This window comes from Hippoglossus hippoglossus, chromosome 5 (genome assembly GCF_009819705.1).
Source record: "Hippoglossus hippoglossus isolate fHipHip1 chromosome 5, fHipHip1.pri, whole genome shotgun sequence".
In the NCBI taxonomy this organism is placed as follows: Eukaryota; Metazoa; Chordata; class Actinopteri; order Pleuronectiformes; family Pleuronectidae; genus Hippoglossus; species Hippoglossus hippoglossus.
Genome location: NC_047155.1, coordinates 23,734,981 through 23,762,053, shown reverse-complemented (window position 1 = coordinate 23,762,053; position 27,073 = coordinate 23,734,981). Strand labels below are relative to the sequence as shown.

General features: G+C 44.7%; 1 protein-coding gene across 4 annotated transcripts in view; it reads left to right on the top strand.

Moving 5' to 3' along the window:
- sema3fb (sema domain, immunoglobulin domain (Ig), short basic domain, secreted, (semaphorin) 3Fb) overlaps positions 1 to 27,073 on the top strand; it is a 61,247-nt gene that overhangs the window by 1,809 nt on the left and 32,365 nt on the right. For all 4 annotated transcript variants that reach the window (XM_034585631.1, XM_034585630.1, XM_034585629.1 and 1 more), the window contains exon 2: positions 579 to 747. In XM_034585631.1, the coding sequence (XP_034441522.1) occupies positions 630 to 747 (118 nt within the window). In that variant the 5' untranslated portion in view covers positions 579 to 629. The remainder of the gene's footprint in view (positions 1 to 578; positions 748 to 27,073) is intronic.

The following is a 27,073-nucleotide window of genomic DNA, read 5'->3' as shown; positions in this document are numbered from 1 at the left end:
CAATTAAAGGTCACCGTGCATTGTTTGGAAGTCTTGTTAAACGGTCCCATCAGCGTCCCTCGTCATCTGTAAACCATTTAGCAAGCCTTTTTGCTAGAAGTTAATATTTTATCGCCAACTGCACCGATCAGAACTCGGTGTCTACGTGTGAGGACGTGGTGTGACCTGGCGTTAGGTGAAGCCATAATTACAGAGCAGCGCACAGGTATGGTGTCACAGGGCAGGAATGTGTTTTGGGTGTGTGTGGAGGGGAGCTGAAGCTCAGCTCAGCTCACTGGAGTCAGCGTGGTGTTTCCATCAGTTCGTCACCCTCTGAAAAACAAGCATAATTCTTACCAAATGGAAGAGCAGGCACGTCTCTAAAGAGCTTGGCTGCTCTGCATAGGGACTCATCAGTTTCAGAGACGTGGGTGTACACTCTGCACCTCGGAGCCCTGTCACCGAAACTTGCATCAATGGGGCCCTCGGGAGCCATTGATTTGACATGACACATAAATTCAATATTTAGAATTTGTTTTTTTTTTAGCATTTAAAAGTTGCGAAAGCATCTTCTCACATGTTTCCTTTTGTCCCTGCAGAGATTTAAAAAAAGGAATCAGTCTTTGCGTGCTTCTGGAGGTTGGTCCACCATGCAGCTGGACGGTCTGTGGACGGTCCACACCCTCCTGGCACTGTCCAGCCTGGTTCTCGGGAACCCAGTGGGCAACGACTCGCTGGCCGCACCTCGCGTCTTTATCTCCTTCAAAGGTAAGAAGCCATGACCCTCCATCCTCCCCGCCCTTCGATTCCTGGTTTGGTGCCGCAATGTTTCAAACTCTTCATATTCTTTGCTGCTGTCTCAAACTCTTGCCATATGCTCGCTCGCTGAATGACTGATGATGTGACAGATTTGATAACTGCTGAAGGTTTCTGCAGAGGAAGAACTTACAGTATCGCCACGCTCTCGTGTTTCAACGCGGAGCAGACCGCAAACAAATCATGCACTTCTCATTTGCAGCCCCCCCACATACTCTCCTCAGACCTCCAGGCATTGTAATAATCACCAGATGCGTCCACTGGCCTTTATCATGCAAACAATTAAAAACACAAGCAATGACAGAGCAGATGCACAAAGCGAAGGTGTAAGTCTCGCTCATACGCATTTTGAAACATCATAGGAGATTGTTGTTTTAGTTAATCAAATGCAGCGTCTTTATCTTCAATCATCTTCATTGTGGAATCCCTAAATTGGCCACCACAAAGGGAGACGGGATAATGTGGAGCATGTAATAACTCTATAGCCATTATGTGATTATTCCCATGGTGAGGTAGACGTGTATTCAGGGGGCTGTGTTGGTGCGTTTCATCGGCCGCGCAGATTACATGACACGGGTTGCCTGGTTCTGAGGGGTGCATTGAGAGAGCGAGAGAGAGAGAGGGGGGGGGGTATTATCAAGAGCAAATTGCCAGGATCAGCCAAGCAGAGCGACGTCCCCGAGGCCTGTCCCGCTCGGAGATCAAGCCTTTGATTAGCATCCAGAGAAAAGCCGAGGGAGCGAGCGAGCGAGCGGCGGCGGCGGCGGCAGCAGCAGCAGCAGTGCCCCTGTTTGTTTTGCTTTCCATTTCCCAGCGCTCCCTCGTACAAGTTGACTTAATTAAGTGGACTGGCACCGTTCATTGTTGAAGGCGTTTTCCTGCTTTAATCAAGTAGGATTTAACACATCGGTGAGCGCGCACACAGAGCTCAGCAGTTTTTCTCATTTCCCAAATATCATTTTATTCCGTTCTCAACACAAAGGCTGTGTTGTTTTTTAGACAACGCTGTAAACTGCGTAATCTTTCTGCTCTGTAACGTTTTTTTTTTTTGCTCTATAAGGTTTTCTGCAGACAGGTTTTTGTATAGGTGCATCTTTGGATGGCTGACCTCACCCGAACCACACGCACTATTCTCTGCTCTGACAAGCAGGGGAAAGAGCTTGGCTCTCCTGCTTACCTGTGTGTGTTTGCCTCTCCAGTCAATATGAATTTCACAGTCTACTGCTGCTGCCTCTCTCACAGGAATGCACCCCCCTCTCTCCATTCAATATTATGACTCTCTCCGCCTTAATTGCTTTTTGAGAGGCCCATGCAGTCCTTACCTTGGCGAGCTGGCTGCACTTTCCCTGGTGCATCGTGATGTGTTACGTTGTTTTGCTTGAGCTGTTTGTGGAAAAGGCAGTTTGCCTCTCAGCGGTGACTTCAGTGGAGCACAAGCCAACGACAAGTGTGGACAACATGAAGGTTTTTAATGTGCGACTGAGGGAAAGAATGTGTTAATTATCAGTTCCCCACTTGATAATTATTGATCATTATGGCATCGTGGCACACTGTGAGGAAAATGTCAAATTGCCGCTATAAAGCCTGAATGTTTTGCTCCGCGTTGAACTGAACACATGTTTCAAACTGATTAACTCGGTAGCTGAGGAGCGAGGTTAAGAACCATGACCTCCATCTGGGAGGCCCTCACGTCCCTATTAAAGCGGGCAGAGTAAATCATGGGACCTAATTGCTTTGCTTTGGCTTCGTGTAGTGTGCACAGCTTTTATGACAGGGACAACACCTCCTGTGATACTGAAAGCCAAACCGCTCTGAAAATGCAGCGAGGGTTTAAGTTGTATCTACTTACACATACATACACATTTCAGTGAGATTAGAGTTTGTAAAGTCTGAGGGATAAACCTTGGAAGTAGACTTTGTTCAGGCTTATCACGTCTTCTGCGCTGGTAAGCCGAGGAGAAAGCGCAGAGTTTGCAAGAAGAAAGAAATCTGACTGAGTTTAGATGGCAAATGGTTGTGATCAATGTCAGAGGAGCAAAGTGGAGAAGTGTTTTTCAGGATGGAGAGCAAAGCAATTCTGCGCAGATAATCAATTGATATTTTAAGGTTAATTGAGACAGTACTATGTTCGCCAGGAAACTCAACCAAGACAAGAATCATATCAAATTCTATTGGTATAGTTAAATTTCAAAAATCACTATTTGCCTTATAGGGCTTAACATATCAACCTAACCACCTGGAACTGCTGAGAAGGGGTTAACACACGATCTCCCATTGTGACAAACATATCAACGCTGTCTGCCTGCAGCGAATTAAAGACACATTGAATTATATATTCAGTGTTTGGGAACAGAATGATTTATGATTTTCTAGTTTCAAGTATTCTTTAGGTGGATCTGTGCATTAAAAACTAATTGGAAATTGAAAGAAGAAACTCTATATGATTAGATTCTAATATTGCCTGAGGTGGAAAAGCTCCTGTATTACTCAAACTGCAACTGTAGCCGAAACAGACTGAGGGGTTTAAATATGACGTACATGTGACATACATGAAACTTGTGACTCAGATGCGTCACTGAAGCTTCAGGTGGAGGAGACAGATCTGTGTGGAGCAGTAATGAGACTGCAGCCTTCAACAAGTGCCACATTTTCATCATGTTTTCTGCTTTCATTTGAGGCTCTGCTGGTGCTTTTCAATATCATCTTCTTCAGTTTATGTGCCATCAATTGTTTATGTCAATACACACTACTCCTATTATTTGTCATAACTGTGGGGAAAACAAACCTGACCTGAATGAGCTTTTTCTTTTAAAGTTCTCCGACTCCTGTGTTTAACTCAGTGACTCTGATGGTTTAAGTGTTGTAGACAGAAGTTAAGCTGTAGTATATGGTGAAGCCATTATTTATCATTTATTTGTTACTGTAGTTTAATCTGACCATTTTGTAAAGCTGTCCATCACTGAATTAACATGTGACCGAGCTGCAGAGCAGCGCCTTTCTGAGACTCTTAAGTCAAGCAAGTGTATTAAATCCTGAGGTGAACAGATTTACATGTGCAGTTTATTAGATCGTGACGTACAGAAAACAGGAGATTTTTCTGAATGGACGAAACACTCCAGGGGACGTTTTTGCAGTGCCATGTTTTGCAGAGGGTGTAATATTACTGCTGCTGGCCCACATTCCCTCTATGACATATTTGAGTTCATGCATTAAGCAGATCCAAATCTAAATCCATGCTTAAGGTTCTACTGTTTCAGGTCTTACACTAAACATGAACCCTGTGAGCCTCACATTCGTTCACTTAAAATAATCACAAAGCATCTTTTGGCTACAGTACATGTCAATGCTTTATATTGTGGTGTTTGGATAGGAAGTGTAAAGTGGTGACTGAGAGCCTTTATCTTCGAGATCTTTTAAACAAGAGCGTTTTCTCATTCTAGATAAACAGACAACAGCTAAACACTGGTACAGAGTAAACAGAGGCGCGGGGTCAAGAATCTCCACGATTGTAAATTCTCACTCCCACACAGACGTCCTCTACGGCTGTGGGTGGAGCCGTGTCCTGTGCCACGAACGGCATGTGACACCTCTCACTGTTTCTCAGTTGGTTTTAATGACATCTGAAGCGGCTGCTCTGAAAAGTCCAGTGATGGAATTATGGTGTGAGAGGACAAAGGTAAAGTCCTTTAAATACCATAACATCATAAGGATTACTGCATGACCCCCCCCATCCCACTGCACCCTCCTCCCTCTGAACACACACAGGGATGACGGCAGGATGTGGGTCAACTTTGCCACAGTGCGCGCACCTAACCACTGCGAGTGCAGGTGGCAGAGGAACGAAGCGTCTCTGGCTCATTATTAATATTCCAGACTTTACTCATCTGCACGGCCTCCTGTGAACGGCTAACAGCACACTCCTATTTTTACTCCTCAGCAAAGTCTTTAGTCTATATCGGGTTTGTGTGTGTGAGGGTGTGGCTGAGTGTGTTTTGTTTAGGTGGGTGGTAGCGTAGAGATTTAGAAACTCCCTTTTGAGTTTAATTCTGCTACACTGCGACGCCTTGTAATGCATTTGTAATAAGCAATAAAAGCAACTAGGGCTGCAAATAATATTTTTCCTTAATGTGTTGATTATTTTCTTGATTAATCGATTAGTTGTTTGGTCCACAATATGTCAGAAAATGGTCAAAAAAAAATGCAGATCTGTGTTTCCCAAACCTCAAGATGTCCTCCTGAAATGTTTTGTTTTGTCCGCAAACCAAAGAAAATCACTTGACTGTAATTAGAGGAGCAAAGAAACCACAAAATATTCACAGTTAAGAGGCAGAATTTATAGATTATTTTATTTAAAAAACAGTTAGTTGAACCAATTAGTTGATTATCAAATAGTTAGTAATAGGCAATTCATTTAGTAGTTGATTACTGATGGATTAACCGATTAATAGATGAGGATTCAGTCTGAGAATGCCTGATAGCTGAGGAGTGCATCCATACAGTCAGGTATTTATTTTGATAATCAGCAGTTTGCTATCAGTTCATCCGGGGCTTGTCCTTTTTACTGCCCCCCTGCCACTCATACTAGTCAATGTTTAAACAGTTATTAGCGTTTTTTACACAACGCCTTCCTGTGCTCACTTTCTTCTTTGCGCTCCGGAGGTAAACCTTCCTGGTCAGACTTATCTTATCTCTGACCTGATTCACTATGACAGCATGCATATAGGAGGCAGGAGTGTTTACTCAATATTGGCTGTTTGAGTGAGGTTGACTATATTGTGGTTTCTCTGACTAATTGTTGTACTACGAAGAGCATGCAACCTGAACTTCTTCATCGCCGGAATCCTCCTGCTGTTTGCTGTTGCAGATCTAATTTGCAGGATACTGGTGCACCTTGGACCCTACTATAATATCACAGTGTTGTTGAAACATGTGTAGAAGCCACAAAAGCACTGCCCCAATACTCTGCTGATGTTTGGCTGGGATCTGTAATTACTGTTACGGCAGCAAAGTAATGACTGACAAAGCATTGAAAACCACTATTACTTTGGCCATGTCCCAGACCTCAGCTTGTCTCCACAGCAGCTAAGCCCGGTTATATTTAATGTTAAACTCTCCTCTCCCTCTGGGCTCACAGCAGTCATTTGTAGCTCTGTGGTTAACCATTGAACACAGTCGGCAGGGTGGTGATGGTGGTTTAAGTGCAAACGCAGCTTGGTCCAGCACAGCTTGCGCTCTGCTGCGATCCAGCTGTCAAGAGCGTCACTTACTTGCTAGGTGCTTGAAGGCAAAAAGCCCTCCTCATCTGTGTAAAACAGTCGAAATGTTTTTGAGTGTGTGTGTGTGTGTGGAGAAGATGGTGCATGTTGACACAAAGGGAGGCTGTGATGTGGGGCCTGGTCTGATCCCAGTGGTGCAGAAATGGTGTTAATCCAACCACTGTGGTGTACATGACCTAACAAGTGGAGAGTCTGAGGTGGTGTGTGGGTTCGTTTCTGGCATTTAACACAGCAGCAGCTCTGCAAGCTTCATTGAGAGGAATAAGTGTCACATTTAAATCCATGCATCGCTGTGAAACAATTTAAAATCCCTGCTTTCACGTGTTTATTGGTTTAATTGAGCGGAAAATGTCAAAATAGTAAAGAACAGAATGCTAAATTTGTGTTCCAGCACTAACTGTCACAGTACACGTCATTGCAGTTCAATCAAAGTCATGCAGTAATTGCGCTAAAATGAAACACGATTGCCGGTCGGCCACAATCGGGGATTATCTAGTCAGAGATAATAACTTCACTGTATATAAGTAAAATAGCCTGAGATTGACAGGTTAGGAATCAGGGTTCGATTAGTTGAGCCCCTGTTCCCTCAACTGTGCCCTCTGTTTGGTGGATGACTGATAGATTCCTGATTGCATTTTATTTCCAGACCAGTTGCTCGTTGTTGTCATAGTGATGCAATGAGGATGATAGTCACAGCTGAAGAAAATACAGTTTGGGTTTGGTCTAAAGTACAAGTCCAATAAATCTGTGTGGATGGTGTTTCATTGTTTCATCCGAACACAAATTCTGCATAAATTCATAGCGCCACGTTGGTTGGTAAGATTAATAACAAAATCGATCAATTAATCAAAACATTTTATTTTAGCATTTTTTATACAAGTGCTGGATACAATCAGCATTCACTCCAGGATCATTTAGAATATTGGAAAAGATGTTGAATATCCCTTTTTAAGGTCTTCTGCACAAATAAGGTGACCAAATGAGTCTGCGGTAGACTTTGGATTTTCTGTCTCCAATCAGCCTCAGTTTTTGCTGTGTTTGTGACGTTAAGCATAACACACCGGGGGGGAAAAACAGAAAGATAAACTCCTCTGCTGGCAATGGCAAAGGAGCCAATTGCCATTTTTAGCGGGTTTACCCACCAAAAAAAACTGCATATACCCACTTATTTTCGTGTAAAAGAAGTATTATGGACATTTTCACCTTTGAATAACAGCTGGGGTTGATCATTGTGATTGCCCAGTGAACATGCACACTATACACTCTCCTGATTGACAAGTGCACAGAGAGGGCAGGTGTCGGCCTGCCTGCTGAGAACTGTATGCCCATGGTAGGATTGCACATAAAGAAAGATGTTATGCTATAAATGTGGCGCAAATAGATTTCCGTAAATCAGAAGTACTTCCACATTCACTATTCCATTCTCTGTCAAAGCTATTCGCGTGGGACAGACGTGTGATTATCCCTCAATAAGATGACTATCTTGGCACCTTTCAGCACATTACCCCTGAAACCGGCAGTGATCTCGAGTCTGGTGCCAGTTTCCGTGTGCAAATAAAATTGCGGTCGCAGTGTCATCTCGTAGCCGTGCCAGCCACCCATTAGTACTGTCTGCGCCTCCCACCCAGCGCTGATGTTTCTTGAGTATCTTCTATCCGTCCTTCCCATGGCTGTTAAGCACACACAAGCCCGTCTTTATGATGGCCCATGAATCGAGTCATTGTTTTTGAGTGGTATAGAATATATTCGCTTGGCACCTTGCTCTACTTGATTCTCCTTCCATATGGCTGCAAGGTTGTAAAGTGTATCGGCGGCTGCTTGGGTGGTCCTAATGTTTGATAAAGACGAAATGGTGCCAGTTTATGGATTCTCTTCCTTCGACATCTGGCCAATGGCTGCTGGATATAGTGTGTGCAGGTGCAGATGTGTTAGCAGGTAACAATGTTCTTATACATCTCCAGGGGATTATTGTGAGTTGGGGGAACTGAAGGTGACAAAGTGGCATCTAAATATAGTCTAACTCATCTTAGAATAACTGCACTCCTGCTGCAGTTCTCTCTGTCTTCCCTCTTCTACTCATTTCTCTTCCCCCGACATGGGAACAGCAGTAAATGCAAAGGGGTGTTTGGGATTCCTGGCATGGCAGCGCCACTCTCTTTCACCATCTGCAGAAAGAGGGATATGTTGTGTTGAGAGCGTGCTGTTCCCTCGGAGTTTCACCTGTGGAACAACCTCCTGAGTCGGGTTACGGCCTCTGTCGCTGCCTCGCCTCCAGTGAAACCGAGATCGTCTCTCAAAAAGACTGAGGACCCAGTGTTGTCTGTCCGTCTTCTCTTTCACGGGCATGTTGTTGCATCTGTTGCCAGCACCCCCCTCGAGAAACCCTCCTCACCAGACTGGAAAATACCAGCCAAATTGACCAGATACTGAGAATCACTTTCTCTGCACTGGAGCGGCATCTCCATCCATGTGTTTTTGTTTTGTGGAAATACAATTGTTCTTCTTTTCCGGCTTTACATGAAATGACCAGAGTTACAGAATTAGAGCAGCCATTACAAACAGAGCGGTGCTGACGCAATTATGTCTTTTATGTCAATGCAGAATCTAGGGTGAACATGTTGGAGCTGTAAATGATTCCACATGTAAAAACCAAGTATTAAGATGGTACTCAGTTATTTCCTGTAATCACAGAAGCTGCCGGGGTGAGGATTTGCTGTCAGTCTGGTAGCTGCAGCCTGTGTCAGTCACGTCGTGGGAGCCCTGTCAAACTTTATGAAACTTTTCAGTGATGTGGAGAAAACTGTCAGTCACCATCTTTTGTTATTGTACCAGCCCTTTGTTGGGGAAGCTGCTAACAGATAATGAAGTAGTGTTCTCAGGCTTGACATATTGGTCGAACTGCGCAGGCAACCGGATTCTTCTGAGCCTGCGACTGGGTATCTGGAACACCTGCCAAGCTTCAAGGTTGGTCCTTTTTCTAGGTGGCATAATTAAAACTTCCTGTGGGATTTGGTTTCTTTTCTCACCTGTGAAAACAGGGCATTGGTGTAGACTGGATAAACAGGTTGAGGACTCAGACAAGCTTTGTCTCTGAACCGCTGCTGGGGATGAACACTGTATATTCTTAGCGCCAGTGTTTCTCTTGTGGCAGATTAAGGTGTCAGGTAGAATAATGGTCCAGATGGATTAGACTCGTTCATGGATGAAGCTCAACGCCGCACCCACATTTCTTTAAGGGTTTTAGAGTGTGATACAATGATGCCTTCTCTAGATGTGCTACTCGAGAGAAAAAGAGGGAATTTGGACAATTTGACCCGAGTAATCCTTTAGCTACTCACAGGTAAATTGTCATTACAGGTCAGAAAAGAAATCATTTTTGATTCATTAACATAAGGACGACATTGGAGTCAGGGCTTCAGCATGGAAGCTAGTCTTGTCAAAGATGAAGACAAAGCATTGATGTGTCCAAACCTCAGCAAAATCTCCCGAACTGCCTCCCTCCCTCTGCTGTCTGTAGCTTTATCAAATGTAAGTCCAGTGCTTGCCTTTCAGCATTTGAAGGGATCTGCAACCTTGAGCTGCCAGGCCTGTGGTTCCAACCCTGCAGACCACGCCTGCCACGCCATCACTTGTTAGCTCATGTTCCCTCCTTATGACTCCCCAATGGATAAACTAGGAAAGTCACACCCTTTTGCGGCTGTAGCTTTAAATTCATCTTCTCAGGGAGCCCCTCATCTCAGCCTTCAATCTCTGAATCACAACTGCTGTCATCCCTTTTGCTCAAAGAAATTGCTCTGAAAATATTTAGTTTCTGTATCTTAAGACTGGAGTTTACTGCATCACATTTTTTCTCTGCTTTGCTCTGATTTATTTGCCTTAGAAGAAGAGTTATTTCTCTGTTCCACACATTACTTGTCCCTCTGGTGGGTCAGCATCTAGTATTTATTCGTAAATTTTGCATTCACGTTTGTGGCTCTCTTATTATTCCATGTGTATTGTCTGTGGATTTTGTTCTTCCTAGCCAATAAGAGTGCAAGTAAAGATTTGCCTAAGGACTGTCTCCATGGCTGTGTAGCTCTCTGAAGGCATGAAGTGTATGGGAGCTTCACAGAGGTCAAGTGGGAGGTCATGACCCCGACTGGAGAGGTCAAGGCCACTGCCCCCACCTCTGATCTACACTCTCTTCTCACCCTCTGTCCATCAGGGATTCAGTTTCAGGTGTGTCTCTGCTGAGAGTTCTAACCAGGGATGGATGCTACACTAAAAACAACTGTGTGTCATTTACAGACAATTTATATGTTCTGCATGTAGCAAGTACAGCTGGAATTCTGTGCAGGACTATTTGTTTGTGAGTAGCTAAGGCAGAAAAAGTGCACACATTAATGGAATGTGCCTTAGTAAAAGTAAAGATATTTGCATTTTTTTTTATCTTTTTTGATTTTCTATGGATAACATCTTGGTCAGTAAATATTTTATGTAACAATTGAACTCCATCACATCAGGGGAAGCTGGACGGCTTACGGCTGAAGACATAGAAGGTTCTTAGGGAACCAGCAACTTCATGCACTGGATTAAAAAAAAGATTGTTTGCAGTTCTCTTGCACTTAATCTTTGTTTCACGGCAATCTTTAAAACAGCTGATTACAAATGTTACATAAACATTATGTCACGTAATTGATGGTGAAGTCGTTTGTTGACTTGTGGATTAAGTATGTTCAAAACAGAAAGCTATTGATGCAGAGAAGAAAAGAATGGAAAACATTAATCAGTTAAAGCTATTGTTCAAATGTAATTTCTCATGTTGTGTCTGATTGCTTTTAATCAGTGCAGTGTGATGTATTCATTCGGCTGGGGCAGGTATTGGATCACAAGCTAAAACTGACTGGTGGCTTCATATTATAGTTTCATAAAATGAGACACGGTGCAGCACCTCTTCTCTTCAGTGAGACATTATTGAGACATAAGCTGTTTTCAGACATGAACTCTGGGTTCAAACTTATGATAAATACATGTGAAAAATGTTTGTGTACAGCACATCAACACAGGCGTCTGCCCCTAGCACCCAAGCTCTCTTGATGTCTTCGTTTGTATCTTCTGCGTGTGTTGCACCATCCTGAGATATTTCTATTCTTTTGTCGTTTTAGCTACCGTTGCATGTTTAGAATTGTCATCAACACACCCGCTCGCTCAGGGTGACTCCTCTGGAGGATCTCAGTTTTACTCTGGGGTCTGGCAGGAGAAACTCTCGTTTTCTTAGAAAGTCGGAAAGCAGTTTGCACCAACATCATATTCTTTTTATTGTTTAAAAGTTCACTCCAGCGTATTGAGAGTACATCGCAGTCAGCATTTTCCCCCCAACTTGCCCCTTTCAATCCTTTCTGCATGTTTGCCCCCTATTCCTGGTCAGTGATGAGGTCACACACTATTCCACTTCGCCGAGGGGAAATGAGGCTGTTTGGAAGACACAGTGAAGACCTTAGCCCATAAGAGCACTCAGGCATCAAACAATGCGTGCACTTTGATGCCTTTGTTGTGTCGTGGTTTTGAAATGCTGATTTTGGAGATTTCCCCCATCGCCGCCTCCTCCCTGCTGGTGGAGTAGGTGTTAATTGCAATGTGTGGGGATGGACCCTCGTTCACATCCATTGAGGCCGGGCCGGGGGCAGCGGTTTTTGTCAGCGACCTATCCTTTCAGGCCCCCTCCTGTGGCGGTGCCTCCTTGATTGGTGTCAGAGTGTAAAAAAAAAAAAAAAAAGAGGAACCCTGGCATGCAACGCCCCTTGTTGTTGTTTGGCGTCGCCCACACACTCTTCCCCTCTGTGAAGGTCCTATAGCTGCAGGGGCGTTTGTGTAGGTTTGCCACTTATTCACAGAAGTTCATTCACATTGTGGGAGACCTGGGGGTGGGCGTCAAACTGGCATCAGGCCATTTTGTCAATGAATGCGGCGCGCAGCATCCCGCAGGCCTTTCTCTATGCTGCCTATAGATGCCTCAGTCCAGGTCCAAAGGGTCTGCAAAGGGAGGACAGCGGTTTTAGAATGGAGGTGAAAAATGAGGTCCTGGCATGGAGGGGAAATAAAAGTCAAGAGGAGTAGAGGGGATTGTTTACATCCTCCTCTCCAACCTGGAGCCTTGCCAAACCAACAGTGGGCAATGTGCTGCGGTGAAAGGATTATGAGCATCAGGGGAGATGTTTGTAAAACTATTTAGTAATGCCCTAATGTTGCTCCCTGAGTTCAATCACTCACTTCTCCTCTTTGATTCTCTGAGCAGGATGTACATGCTCCTGAGCTCTGCAAGTCCTCTCATTGTTTTGTAAATCTTCAGATGAGGGGGGTGGTGTTACTACGTGTGCTAAGTCCCTGTCTGACTTCTTAACCCACTTGCTTGTTTTCCTGCTTATCCCTTCTGTGGAGGGTTAATAAATACTTTATTGCCACTCTACTGTGTGGATTAGTGGTCGTATTTAATTTCCCCCTCGGGACGTCCTGTGGCGTTTCCCAGAGTTTCGAAGGAGCCTACTTTGCATTTCCTTTCTGTGAGAAGACAAACGGGCCCAGGTTCCACGATGAAGCGCCCTGACAGAGGGAGGGCGAGACAGAGAAAAGAGGACAGAGGAGGACGAGTGGCAGGCAGAGCGCTGGCTTGGATTTCACTCCTACTTCTTTTCCCCCCAAAGTCTGGCTTGGTCCAAGATCTCTCTCATGGGCTACAGTGTGGATCAGGTTTTAGTTCCACTTCTCTTCTCCCACCTTCCCGGTTTTGACATGCTCATGTTTTATCTTCCAGAGAGGAAATAAACGACAGCCAGGGTGCACAGTGAGGAATAGAGTTGCAAAGAGTGTGGAAGGAGTTGTTGGATGAGCTTCCCAGGGCAGTAGGAGTTGCACACACAGAAAGTCAGTAACTGTAGACTATTGGACACGTCCATATTCTGTCACCTGACTGCAGATCAGCTTCGCTCGTGTGTAATCAGGCAGCTCTCCAGACATTTGTCTCCATCGCGGTTGTGTTTCTGCTGCCTTCACTGCTAGAACAAACTTCCCAACTCCCCCTCAGGTGGCTAATGACTGATATCATCACCCACCTTTACAGTGTTTCTCCTCTTCTGCTCATAACTCGGTCAGACAGAGCTCAGTATTGCAGCTCAACTGTGACAAGTGTTTGCTGTTTTAAGCCTCTAATTAAGTCAGTTAACCTCCCCTTCTCTCATACTGCGAGACCGGAGAGTGGGTCCAGGGGGTCCCAGAATCCCCCTCTGTCACGCGCTGGACTCCGAGGTGAGCAATGGCTTTTTAATGGAGGCCTTCCAGCTGGAAAAAAAAGCAAGTGGAACCAACCAGGGGGAATATTTAAAAGGCCGGCAAAAAGAGCAGCAATGAAAAAGCAGGAACTTCCTGTTTTCTTAAACGTGAAAGCAGGATTGGGTGAAGGTAATTGATTGGAACTAATTAGCGGTGGAGAGATAAATGATGGGTAGTTGAGATGCACCGTATGCACCGTGGAATTAACTCTTCGGTGACTGCGAGACAACTGTATGGCTCATGTGTCTGTGGGTTGATCTCCGAGGCACCTGAGGACTCACTGGCTACGCTGTGAGATGTGAAATGATATCAGCACGCGAGAATAAATGGTCGGATTTAAAAATTATAAGCTGTTTGAGTTGCATAATATTGACTTGTTATTTCCTATCACCTTGTCGAAACAGGGCAGGAAGAAAAATTACAGAATAAAAAGATCCAGGTTGTGACAAGTTCTAAAACAGCTTCATCACGCAGACAGCAGAATCGCTGATAGATGCAGCGCTGAGTCTTTTCACAGCTGGCGCCGACCTCTGTCTTCACCTTACCTTCTTTAGCACGTCCCCAGTTCTCTCACTTAGCAACATGCCCCGGCTGCTTGGCAATGGTTGCCACTTGAGATGTCAATAAAATTCACTTTCATGCGTTAATCAGAGGGGAAGTTTGAGGCAGCTCTGAAAAGAGCTGTCATGACCGCGGACAATCACTGACACACCTGATAGTTTACCTGTCAAATAGTTTCCCCTCCGTTTTCATTCTCCTTAATAATTTGTGAGGTTATTGGGACGGACGCTTTCATGTGATGTTAAATGTGCGTTGATACGCCTGTGGACATTATCATTCATCTAGTCTCAATGGCCTTTGTTTCACTAAAGGCCCACTGTGAATAATCTCTCACAAATCTGATTTAATTAACTGCTATTTGCACAGGAGATGTAAGAGACACGACTGTGCCAGTGGACGTATATATTCATACTGTCTTTAATGTGGCACTCAGTTGAATTTATCGGACATTATGGAGTGGAAAGGGATGAATGTTAAGGGAAGTGCCTCCATTAAATCCGTCGTCTCAGTGGAAGCCAAAGCTGCAGTCTTAGTTCAAACTCCTTCCTTCACATGCTTGTTAGGAACAAAGAGGCCTTGAGGTTGATTGTGATAAATATCGTCTGCAAAAAAAAAAAAAAGAGTCCTCTCCAGCAACACTGTTCATCATTGTTAACCCCACTGGGCTGTGAGTGAGTTGGTTATTTATGACTCATCTCTCCTTCATGTCAGGAACACCACTTGGAAGAAATGCAGCTATTAAAGCTATACACTATCCTATCTGGGGAATAATATAAAAATGTGCTCAATTCTTGTTTGCACAAAACTTATAATATGATGAAGACTGTTTCCATATCTTTCATATAGTTTTTCTTGTGCATAACAACTTACTAACCCTGAACCAAATGTGATTTACGCGACATGGATAACATAGTGCATGTGTTTAAAGGCTCATTCCAATGCTGGATGTCTTAACTCCCTGCAATAAAAACTGCATGCACTGCAGTGCTGACCATGATCCAAACCATGATGATGTTTTACTGATTTTTGAATCTATTTTTCATGCTCTACCTTAAACCCACAAACATCAGCTTATTGGGAAAATCAATTTGCACAGTCTTGAAAGTTGTTGGCAACTATCTCCACTTTGATTTCATTCAGATTTATTGTGTTTTGTAAATGCATTTATGGACTGGTTTCAGAATAGCATCCTTTTCCTACAAGGAGGCCATCAAATTGACATCTCAGAATAATTATTTCAAAGTTTTAACTGAAATACATTTAGAATGTAGAAATGAATGAAAACCTGCTTGGAAGTCGATTAAAGCTTGACAAATGAACAATATCCATTTGCAGGGTTTGGAATAACATTTGCAGTAAATTAACGAATGCATCATTAAATGGACTTAAATATACCCAAGCTCTGGCATGACCCATTAATGGTGATTCATCAATTAATCAACCTCTGTTCCCACTGTTGATATACTGCAGTTAATCACACTTTGTTCCCAAATATTTTCTTTGCAATGAACTGTCTCTGGCTGAGATACAAGCAATACATCTCTGATGAATACCCCACATTCTCAAGACAAACTCGCCTGGGGAGGCAGATTACTCTCTTCTCTCAGGGAGGCTCCAGCAGTGCTCTGTTTTGACTTGTCTCGCTTAATTGCTGTGTCAATTAAAATGTTTTTCAGAACCATCATGTGGGTGGGGCAGGGGGCCGGGGAGAGTCGAGAGAGGCTCTGTCTTGTTCACAGCTGTGCATCGCCTGCAGTGTCGTTACACAGAGAACGGGAGGTTGGGGAGCTAATGTGCCAACTCCTGGCGTTAGGTGTCTGTTCCTGTCCAGATCAGATGAACATTTTCCTCTGAGATATCAGTTACTGAGACGCACATTTGTCAAGATGTACAAGTGTATACAGGGGAAGATAACGCTTATAGCTGGAAGTCCTGTTAACTCAGGGAGTGTGGATCCACTGGCAAATAAGATGGATAAATGTGGGAAAACGTCAATTTTCAACCAACTGATATGAAAATGAATTGTAGCATCCATATTGAAAATGATGGGATTATATCAATGATATCTCTTCTGGCTCCTTGTGATTTCACTGTGTCTCAGTGGGGCCAACGATAACATGCCATATTAAAAGCTGATTTATTGGAGCTGAGTTTTGTTCTGTTTGGCAAAGTGTTTCAAATCCATGAATGTGGTCCCCTTTGGGATTAGAAGACGGGACCAAATTGACGCTTAATTGCTGGTTGCTGTAGGGCCATGAAAGAGTGTGAGAACCAGGAAGTTCTCACCCCACAGTGGAGTTCGCTTGGTCCCTGGTTCATCAGAGGTGAAGACCAGAGCTTGCATGTTTATCGACACTTCATGGGATACAGTGCAGACTGATTGGTAGAGATTTCTCAAGCATGTTTATAAAAAGGCTCAGTTATCTTCTCCTTTTCAGTAAGTCACATCTAGCTAAGACATCTTTCCTGCAAACCTCTGCAATCACTTTTTTTTGGGGGGGGGGGCATATTGCCTTTGATAGCCAGTTTAGAAAGAGACAGGAAAAGAAGGGAGAAAAAAAAAGACGGATTTGTCACAAAGATTTCCAAAATGAAACAAAATATATACAAGCGCATGACAGGATGATCAAAGGAGGTTTGTCCACCAAAGAAAAACATCACTCTACTGTGTTTGCTGGTTGAATACGTGTATACACACATTCCTGACATATTCTGCCATTAACCTCATCAGGATAGAGCCACCATTTTTCCAGCATGTGCTGTGTTCTGGCGACAGACTTCAGACTCATGGATCTAAAGCTCATACTGAGTTTGTAGAGATCATATTTTGCCTTTATACCTGTAGCAACACGCCTCCACCCAAAAGCTCACTGTTTTCGGTCTGAACACCCACTACGGTCTTAGCTCCAAAGAGGTGCCCTCAAGGTCCGTCAAAGCAGGAGCTTGCCTCAAACTGGAAGTTGAGCTAACTGCAATTACCCCCCCCACCCCCCCCCCCCACCCCACCCTACACCCCCCACCCAAGACATTCCTTCCTTTTCCTGTACCTTTTTTTTTTTCCACTCACTCTCCACTCTGTATATCAATAAGCAAGCGGGTGCCTTATTTTCAGGCCTCCTCCCTGCTGGTTTCTTGTCTTTACCATCTAGGAATTCTCTCCGAACCAAAAAGTGTTTCAGCCACTTCGCAGTCTATACTTCCGATCCTCTCCCGTGGCTCATTACCTGCTCCTTGAGTTGCTCAAGAGGAGGGCTGCGGGGTCACAGAGTCGGATATCCTGCCTGTCAGTCAAATGTCAGGGCTGTCAGGTGTGTCTGGCTGTGGCGGATTTTAAAACCAAGCGGGGGAGAAGCTGGTCATTAAGATTTCGCAGGGAGGCCGAGTTTTGATTTTTGCCAAAGCTCCTTATAGTTCCTCAGCTGTCAAGCTGTCTGCATGTCTGCTGCCCTGTGTGGGTGTCACCTGAGTCGTGAGTGAGTCGAGAGAGAGACAGGTTCCCCCAGGGCTAATGAGGAAGATGGAGGATGATGATGGTGGGGGCAGAGGTAAAGAGGGGTTTGCAAGTTGTGATTATCTCCTCGCTTCTAGAAGTTTCTTTTAGTAGACTCTCTCACACACATGCCCCAGTGCTGACCCCTGGTCATATGGGATTAATATTGTAACCAGTGGATGTATGGATGGAGGAATTTGATGAAATGAACAGGTTCTTCCCTCTGAGTAGATGCTCTACAGGAGTCTGAGTGGTTTTCATGCCGTGGCTGCACCACCCTTCCTCTCAGTCCAATGACCCTGAAAGAATACCATATGGGAAATGAAGAACATAGTAAATCAACAGGGTTCAGCATTTTAAAAACTTTTTATAAGCTTTAATCCAAGGACATATTGTGATGTTAGGTTTCTCTGACAAAAAAACCTTGTACCGCTAACCTCAGTGGCACGGGCCTGTCGGGGAGTGAGTCTGCTGGGAGACATGTAATGGAGTACAGTGAACTTGTTTGCTCCATTTAGACTTTTCATTGGCTCTTCCTCCTGTCGGCCCTCTCCTCCCCTCCCATTTTAACTCCCTGCTGCGTCCTGCTGTCATGCCAGCCCCAAAAGTTATAAATGGCTGTGGATTTGAGAGCCTTTCATGGGTTTGTGTAGGGGGAGTCCTTTTGTCGGTTTCAAATGTTTGGGGTCAAAGCCAGGCTATCATGCCCCCAGAAGAATTATGGATGTGTGAAGTGCGAGCTTGTTATTGAAATGATAAAAGGAGGTCCTACAGGGATAGTATATCACACCACTCCAGAAAAACACAAAAAACAACAGAGGAGTTGTTAGAGGGAGTGTGGACCTGTCAAATAAGAAGGGAGAGTGTTCAGAAAGATACACGAAGCCCTTTTCTCCACCTGGTTGCAGTGCGTTACCGCTGGAGAGCAGCAGCGCTGACCTCTAAGTGCACTCGCTCTCTCTGAGAGATTGCAGCCTGTGACAGACTGTGATGCCGCACCATTAGCTGAGATAAGGCGGGCAGGGATTGAGAAGCTCACATCAATGAGTCATTATGGGGAGTGCAGAGCTCTGGCCGCAAACGCTGCCAGAGTGGGATGCTTACAGTTGTGGCTTAGCGGCAACACTGCCCGGCAATCCCTCAACTGCTTCTCACCAACCTGTAGTGAGGCCGTCCTGGTAGAAAAAACCCAGAAAGATTTTCTCCGGATTAACGGCTGATTCCATGTCAAATATGCCATCCTGGAATAATGAGCCGGGGCATCAACCTTTTCACCAGACACTTTTTTCAGATTGCCAGAGCCAGCCTGAAGGTTTATTACCTTGATGTGGTTTACTTTCATTCCCATTTACGGATTCTGCTTTTCTGTGGAATGCAGCGGTTGCACATAAGGATTGGCTCTCTCCTCTGCCCCGTGGTCTCAGGTGTTCTTTCATGTGAGAGGAGGATTTAGCTGCTTTTGAAAAGAAAACTGGCTGTTTAAAGACACTCAACACATGTTTTCACCCAACTGAGAACACTTTTAAAGGATTTAAAAGATTTATTACAACTTTAATCTTGTTTTCATAGCTTTGGCCATCATTCCTTTGAGTTATGATAACACTGTGCTCAAGACATTGCTGAGATCTGGATGACATCAACATCTGACAGGGCAAGAAAATGTTGGTCACCCTGGTTGTAACGGTTTAGTCACGATTATGTGAGCCACTATATTTGAAGTTCAAACTGAGAGTAGAAAAACCTCCAAAATTTTGGCAATAATTCCTCAAATTATGGGATTACACAGCCACAGAAGTAAAGTAGGTCAAAGATGGAAAGTTTGCGGGATGATTTTACCCCACACTATTTTTACATTACATAGACGTGGCCTTGGAGGTTGTTTTCAACTTCTCTGACTTGCATTTGTTGTCCCTTTGGTATTATGTTGCTGCACTCCAGATCTCAACGATTAATGAGTATAAAGGTTTTATAACCATTTAAAATCTAATTGAAAGAATCTGAATTATTCCGTATCAGACTGTTCAGTTTTTCCTTACTGCTTTGCATTGTCGACCTGATGGCTCTTAACTGCTTAATGCTCATAATGAATAGAAAAGTCAGGATGTGCTCTAAACAGCATCATCACCATGCGAGCAGACAAAGGCCACTGGTTTGTGGTCATCATGTGGGACCAGCAACATTATCCTGACGTGCTGGTCTGTTGTGTTTCTGTCACATCATTAGTCAGTTAAAATGACGGTGTGTCTTTATTTTAGAAATGTGGTGGTGCAGTCTGGTGTGTTGTGTATTGAGACCTGTCCTTCATGCCATTCTCCTGCACACTCCACCCATTTAAAATGTCCTGGTCTCCCTGAGGCTCAATGCTTCCCTGAATAACCACTGCTCTGAGTTACTCTCTCACTACATTTTGGCTGATATTGATCAAACGTGAAAGGGGAGCCCTTAAGTGAATGTATAAAAAGTCCTGGTAATCAATGATTGACAGTTGGTATTTCCCTCATCAAGGTCACTTTGCCAATTTCAGTGCGTTAGAGGAGCTGCAGGGCAATCAAGTGATGAGTGCAAAACAGAGTTTGTTTTGTGTCTGTGGACTCAGCCGTACCAGAGGGAGGTTGAGTTGAGAAAATGACTTTCAGTCACAGTTGAACTTCAACTCCAAGAGCAGGACAGAACAGAGAGAGGAAACGTGGAAAATCGATCTTTGTGCCACCACCGTATATCTGCACCGAGCGAAATGTAACGCTGCACGGACGAGCTGTTCCTGTCATCTCGCATTACTGCTTCCACAGACATTCGTGGGGCGGTTTCTGTTAAATTCAGTCAGAATTAGTAAATCTCACATTTGAGCGTGTTATTCTTGGTCATTTGATTCTTGTAATGTAAACACATTGTTGAAAAGAAGATGTATGGCCCTGCAGTGAGAACCAAGCCGATTAGTTTCTAATTTCACCCCCAGAAGTTACTACATTTCAGTGTTTAACCTGGTTGCACCTGAAGCCACTAAATACATTTTGACAAGCACATTTCCTCCCAACGTGTTTAAATGAAAGCTGCTCTCTAAATGAGGTCCTGCTGGGCTGTCAGCAAAAGGTAAGACCCATCACGTTCCCCACTTAGCTCCGTGTTTAACATTACATGGTTGTATTATTGCTGTTGCACACAAGTTGAGTTCATAAAGGTCCCACCTCTTCAGATTAATTCTGTTTGGCTGGCAACGTGAGAAAAGTGAGGAGGCTTCCCCTGATTTAGAAAGCATATTGCCTGAGTTCGGAAAGGAATGAAGTGTTTATGGTGGGATAAAAAGAGGCCGTACTGGGCTAGAGGGAAGAAAAGGAGGATGCTTTGGCTACGTGTCTCTCTTTTCTCAGCGAGGGCTGAGGCTCTAGTGAGCACTGCCATAGCAAACACCTCCATTTTCCACCTCAGAGGAAACAATATGAACCTTTCACACGCTTCTTGCTTTCTCTGGTTTTGCACCTTCCATCTGGAGTTACCTCATTTCTGCTCAGTGTGTCTTTGTTGGTGTTGCACACGTAGGAGGAATTTCTGTAAAAAACACATTCAATTTGTATCCATTACTGCTGTGGTTCACAATCACATTGTGTTTAAATATCTCCAGCTGCAGTACACCACAACAGTTGTGTGCAAGATACTTATCTTGCGTGTGTATATGTGCATGTTATGCGTATTATCTGTACGACGTGTGTGAGAGAGATGAGGTCACTCGCTCACACACACAAACACAAACACACACACTCTCTCTCACCCGTTCTGTCAATCCATCCCCTGTGGTTATCAGGCTGATTTTATCACCCTGTTAGCTGCAGGGAGATTACCAGTGACAAACTGGGATGGCTAAATCGGCTTGGTAAACTCACTGACCCTGCAAACCACCGCCGCCCCCACACAAGCTACTATCTCCTTAACACCACCTTACATGGGCATTAAATGAGATGGTCTGTCAAAACAGCAATGTCAAGACAGCTTTATAACTAAATTTAAATGACAAAGGTTTGAAAAAAAATTAATCAGTTCTAGCTACACAGACCCTAATCCAGTGCAAATGTATTTGTTAAATAAAGGATATTGACTTAATTGATAGCAATTGCTGCTTCTAAACATGTGCAAGTGTTACGGTGATATAATATCGAGAATATTCAGGTATTGATGTGTACTTTCTAGTAGTGTTTTTACATCTACCGAAACAGAACTTCTGAAAAAACCTACAAACATAAATTGGTTAGTTGGAGAAAACCCCTCTCCGGCCAGATTGATTCCTCACGTCTTAAGGGAAGCTATTATCTCGCCCTGACTCAGAAAGAGGATAAGAAGGCAGAGCCTTAGAAGGCCCTTTAAAACTACCATGGTTTAGGAACACCAGGCTTAAAGCGTCAGAGAGCAAGATGGAATCAGCTGTAACCTCTGGATGGGTTTCCTTTAGTGCTTCAATACAATGGTTCAGAAGGGGTTCAGGTCAAGTTATGCTGCAATTGAACTAGAATGAAAAGGTGTTATAAATCAAATGTGCTGGCCGTCATAGTGAGGCCGAAACAAGGGCACACGTGTTCAAACTCCTTGAAGGCATTCATGGTTTTACACTGAAAAGTGAGAAACAGAACAGGAGAGCTGGATTGAGATCTACAAACCCTGGCTCCATTCTTACCTCAGCCCATCGGGCCAATCACGGTGTGAGGTGCCCCTGCATGTCAGCTGTTTTGGGAAATTTGTTCGACAAGTACTTCTGAGGAAGCACACTAGCGGCTTTAGCCCTGTGACCCTTTATTCCCATAGGAGCACATGTTAGGGGTGCAGCCCTCTTTGAGCTTATGCTGGTTAACAGGCCCAGTGCGGCAGCGGCAGCCGAAAACACAAAGCTGTTTATAAAAGGCTAATCGCCTTCAACTCAGATGAGTGCCCTTTGAAAAGAGAAAGGAAGTGATCAGGCAAAATGCAATGGCGCTGTTGACATACATGTGGAAAAATGGGATTTGTCCTCTAATCCTACTTCCTGTCCCCAAGGCCTGGGAATCACAGCCACATCGGAAGTAAACTGATCGTTTGTCTCTGTTCAAAGAGGGTTAGGATGAAGAGTGATGTCCCATCAGCCTCCTGCTTCCAATATCATCTGTCCTGTGTCAGGTGTTACAGATAATAGGCCAAAGAAGCTATATGTGGCAAATAAAACAGCAAAGCCTTTCCTTCCTGTGACTAACCAACAACTTCTCCTTAACCCTGCTCCCCTAAGAAACAGGAAGACAAACGCTTAGGTGGCGCGTCATGCTCTCCCCCAGGGTGAAGGAGCAGTGGGAGTTGGGTGGGAGGAAGAGACCTGGAGCAGAGCCACAATGGCTGCTGTCACAATCTGTCCTGCCTTCCTGTCATTCTCAGGAAGGGGCTAGAACAACTGGCCTCCCACACTGTGACCCCACACTGGCTTAACAAATAAGGCATTCATAAGCGCAGAGCATGATAGCAGGTCAGTGGTGTCACATACATTAGGTTGCCTTATCCTGTGTCTGTTCAATTGTAAATCAACCACTGGCCTGTCAGGATGCACCTGAGAGACCAGAGATGTATTGTTTGTATTGAGACATTTTTCAGCGTTGCCTGACATGTGGATTCTCACTGCCAAGAAATACTTTTCCTTTAAATTCACTGCTTTCAAAGAGATGTTGCTCCATTGATGCAAATAAAACTATGAGTTACTCTTCTCCTTTGGATGGAAACTACCTGGAAAGACTCGATAGTGAGACCACAGAGAGTACAGACGTACTTTAATGCAGCACAGCATGGATAACAGTTAACATGAAGTCTAAAGCGAAGAGAAAATTGAAAACCTCATTTTAAGCTTGCCATGGGCTTTTTTGAAGCCTTTTGAGGTCATTCATTGTTCTCTGTCATACCAGAAATATCACAGAGATCACCAAGTAAACTCCGGAGCATTCTTATAAATATAACGGATCCACTGTGGTGCGGCTATCACTTTGTAGCTGACATTCGACAACAGCTTTCAGTATGTTTGGATACATCGAAAATGTGTTATTGATTGCTCTGGAGTAGTGGATTAATTCAGATTGAATGGGTCAGTGGCCGTTAACGATCTGTCAATAAACCTCCCACTCCCATATTGCTCTGAGTTCTGTTTTCAGTTAAGCACAGTAGGGTTTCAGTACATTTTTCAACATTCCCATATAGCCTGCGTTTAAGACCTCTCCACTTTCACTAGCTTTAACATTTAACAGAGAGAGAAAAACCGCGAGAGATCCATCTTCATTACAACAAGGCTGTTCTGGTCTCATAACTGGTCTCCGAGGTGCGCACACCCTCTGGAACCAGACAGCAGAACCAGAGACGGCAGCGCGTGCGTCTCTGTGCGTCTGAGTGTGTCCACCATGTGGAGATTATGGCCTGACATGAAGCTGAGACATTCCAGGTTAAGATAAGGGAGGCTAAAGGTAACGGGGCTCTTTTAGTCCGAGCCTCATGTTTAGTCTTTGTGCTGCTGCTTATCAAAGTTGTTCTGCTAATGATGCAGGGCTGCGACTTCCTTTGTCCAATGCAAACTCTTGGGTGCGCGCTTGCCTGCTGCCTCCTCTGGCTTCTGTACTAAATCAGCATTAAAATGAATGTACCATACTGAATGTATTCAGGAAACCCAAGGAATGCACATTACTGTGGCTATACAGATACCACATTCCCATGACCCACTGGTTCACAGGGTGTTGTAATTCATTGTTGTAGTATATGTGGATCTCTGCAAAGCTGGAAGTCCGGGCTTGGAAGTGTTTGAGTGATGGCAGAGAGGTTGCAAACCCTGAGTCCAGTGAGTCGTGTTCATCGTACTCTCCACCTCTCTCCTTTACCCCTGTTGAACACTGCTGAAGGCTCATTGCGATTCTGGACAGGGCCATCCACTAATGCCACTTTACTCCAGGCAATCCCTGTTTCCTGATTCCACTCAGGCTGAGGAGAGATAACCCTGACCCTGAGCTAATCCCAGATTAAACCAGAACCAAAAGAGCTGCCACTGTTGTCCAGCGACCTCTGGCCTCCTCATGTCTACTGGTGCAGACTGTAGCAGCCGTGCTGACCAGCACTTGCAAAAGGATGGTTTTGTCCAAGCACAGACCAGAGCACATATGTAAAACTGAGATTCATCCAGAGAGCACAGATTGCTTTAGACAAAGGCAGAAACCAGTAACTTCTTCGGTGGAATCACTTGTGACTAAAACAAAACAGAGTAACCGATTTACAGCTGCAGTCATATGCAGGAGCTGCAGTGTGGGATGGGAACAAGGCGAGATTGGTCACTGTTGAGCTGGAGACTGTTAATAAAACACATGTCCGTTAAAACAGAGCCATGTTTGTGCAGATGTGTGCGATTAGATCAAGACTCTCTTGGGAGGATCTCCTTCCCTACGAGTTCTCCACTTTTCGCGTCCTCCTCAGCTGGACCTCCACTTTATACGTTTCTGCTGGATTGAGAGAAAAAGGTGTTCATTTTGTTTGGAGAGAGAATGCAAAGTAGGTCCGGCAGCACACAGAACTGACTCAAACCCCATTATGAGGTCTAGTTTGAGAAGAGATAATGGTGGTCTGACTGATTTAAAATTTGGTCATATAGACTTTATCACCGCTGTAATGTGGTTCAATTGATTCTCTACCATATTGCATCGTCGTTTACATGAAAAATGGAGACAAATGCGGACCACCCTCACCCCCGGTCCGATCTTACCGTCTCTGCCTGTCCATCAGCATGCTGGGCTTGGCAGGCAACAGGAGAGGGGCTTAGGTGATGGGAGCCAGAGGCCCAGTAATAAGGCCATCTCTCCGCATGAGAGCTCATCAGAGCTGACAGTGAATACAAATTGGTGCCATTAGCAAGGGGGGGGGGGTGGGGGGGGGGGGGGGGGGGGGGGGGGGGGGGGGGGGGGGGGGGGGGGGGGGGGGGGGGGGGGGGGGGTCGGGGGCGGCAGAGGGAGGAGGGGGGGGGGGTGGGGGGGGTGGGGGGGGGGGGGGGGGGGGGGGGGGGGGGGGGGGGGGGGGGCGGCAGAGGGGCGTGGCAGTACGGTGGTTTCTAATTATGAGGGGTGGTTGAGACCCCCAGAGGTCGGCAGGGGAGTGGCAGAGCACAGAGGGGGGAGTGGGTAACGAGGGCAGAGATAGCGATAAACAGCAAGGTGTCACATCTCACATTGTCACAGAGCATCGTGGTGCAACTTCTGAATACTATGGCGGTCCGGAGTGGTGGTTAATGATGTGTGATATGGGAGCGCTTTTACGGAGTGTCCATTATGATGGATCACATTGACATATGTTGAGACAAGAGGAGGGGTCACAACACTTTTCCCTGGCGAGGGTGATCACAGCAACAGAATACAAACAACTTGCCCATGAATAGCCAAGTACTATTACTGTTTAACAGCTGGTAAAGCCAGTTCTGGATCATTGTCCCTCTCCTCCACGTTTGCTTCATACACATGTCCTCCCTTGCATCCGTGCAGTGTGTAAGAGAGAGCAAAGCATCGTCCAAATGATAAAAAAATTGTGTTTAAACACAATAACATTAGGTACATTTCTGCATATCACACAGCCCACTGCAGTATGCTTTGACTGAAGGTGCACATCATATGGCCAGTTCCTAACTCCCTTTCACAACACCTTACCAACATTGGAATTGGAGGCAGTTGCTTTTTCACATTTAGTGCAGCACTAAGTACATTTGGGAAGAAATTGTCCTCATGCATGCAACATTATCCTTCTTCAAACCTGAATAACACCATGCCCCTCCCCATTAAGGCAGGCTTTTCTCCCTGCTTTCCAATTTGGTCTGTCAACGTTGCATTTTATCTTGTTTTGACCAACTTAATGTTTGTGACTGCAATCAAAATCAAGACGTTTGTTTTCTGACAAAGATGATCCATTTTTAAATAATATTACTGAACAGTGATGATATTCCCAGTAAAATAAACTATAATTTTTTGCAAATAACTGTGCAGAGTAGTTTTGTTATGCTCTTCTGAGTGTAATGGATCGTTCATTTCAAGGTTTGAAGTGAGAGGATGGTGTCTGAAGTCACTTGTGTTGATGCTTTGTATATATGAGGCAGGTGTTTGCACAGGCTTTCTGTTATGTCCTTGTTTTCTCTCCCAGCAGCGAGCTGCAGAGCTTGTCTCTCCTCTAAGAGGCATCGGCACACACACTGTTTGCAGCGAAGCTTGACCACGTCTCAGAGAGCGCATCACAAAAGATTAGCAGTGGGTCAGCTCATACCAGTGGATGCTGTGCCCTTGCATATATGTTATCTGCAGAGTGACATCTCCTATCTGATGTGACACAGTGGCAGAGCCTCTGACCGCTTGTATTATCCTCCATCCCACAGAGTGACTAAGCCGAGGCAAGCAGCTGCTGCGTTCACATGCTGTTATCGTTCCTTTTCATTTAGCAGCACAGCTAACCTCATACCCGCTCTCCAGTAATCACACAGGCATTCTTCAACAACTGTGTCACTTCTCTGCTGGCTTTGAAGCGTGCAGCTCACACAAACCCAAATAACTCATGTAAATGTTTGACATGTAGACAAATTGTGTTGAAAGACACTGATGAAGGAGAGTGAAGGAAGGCACAGTGGGCCGTGAGTGACTCT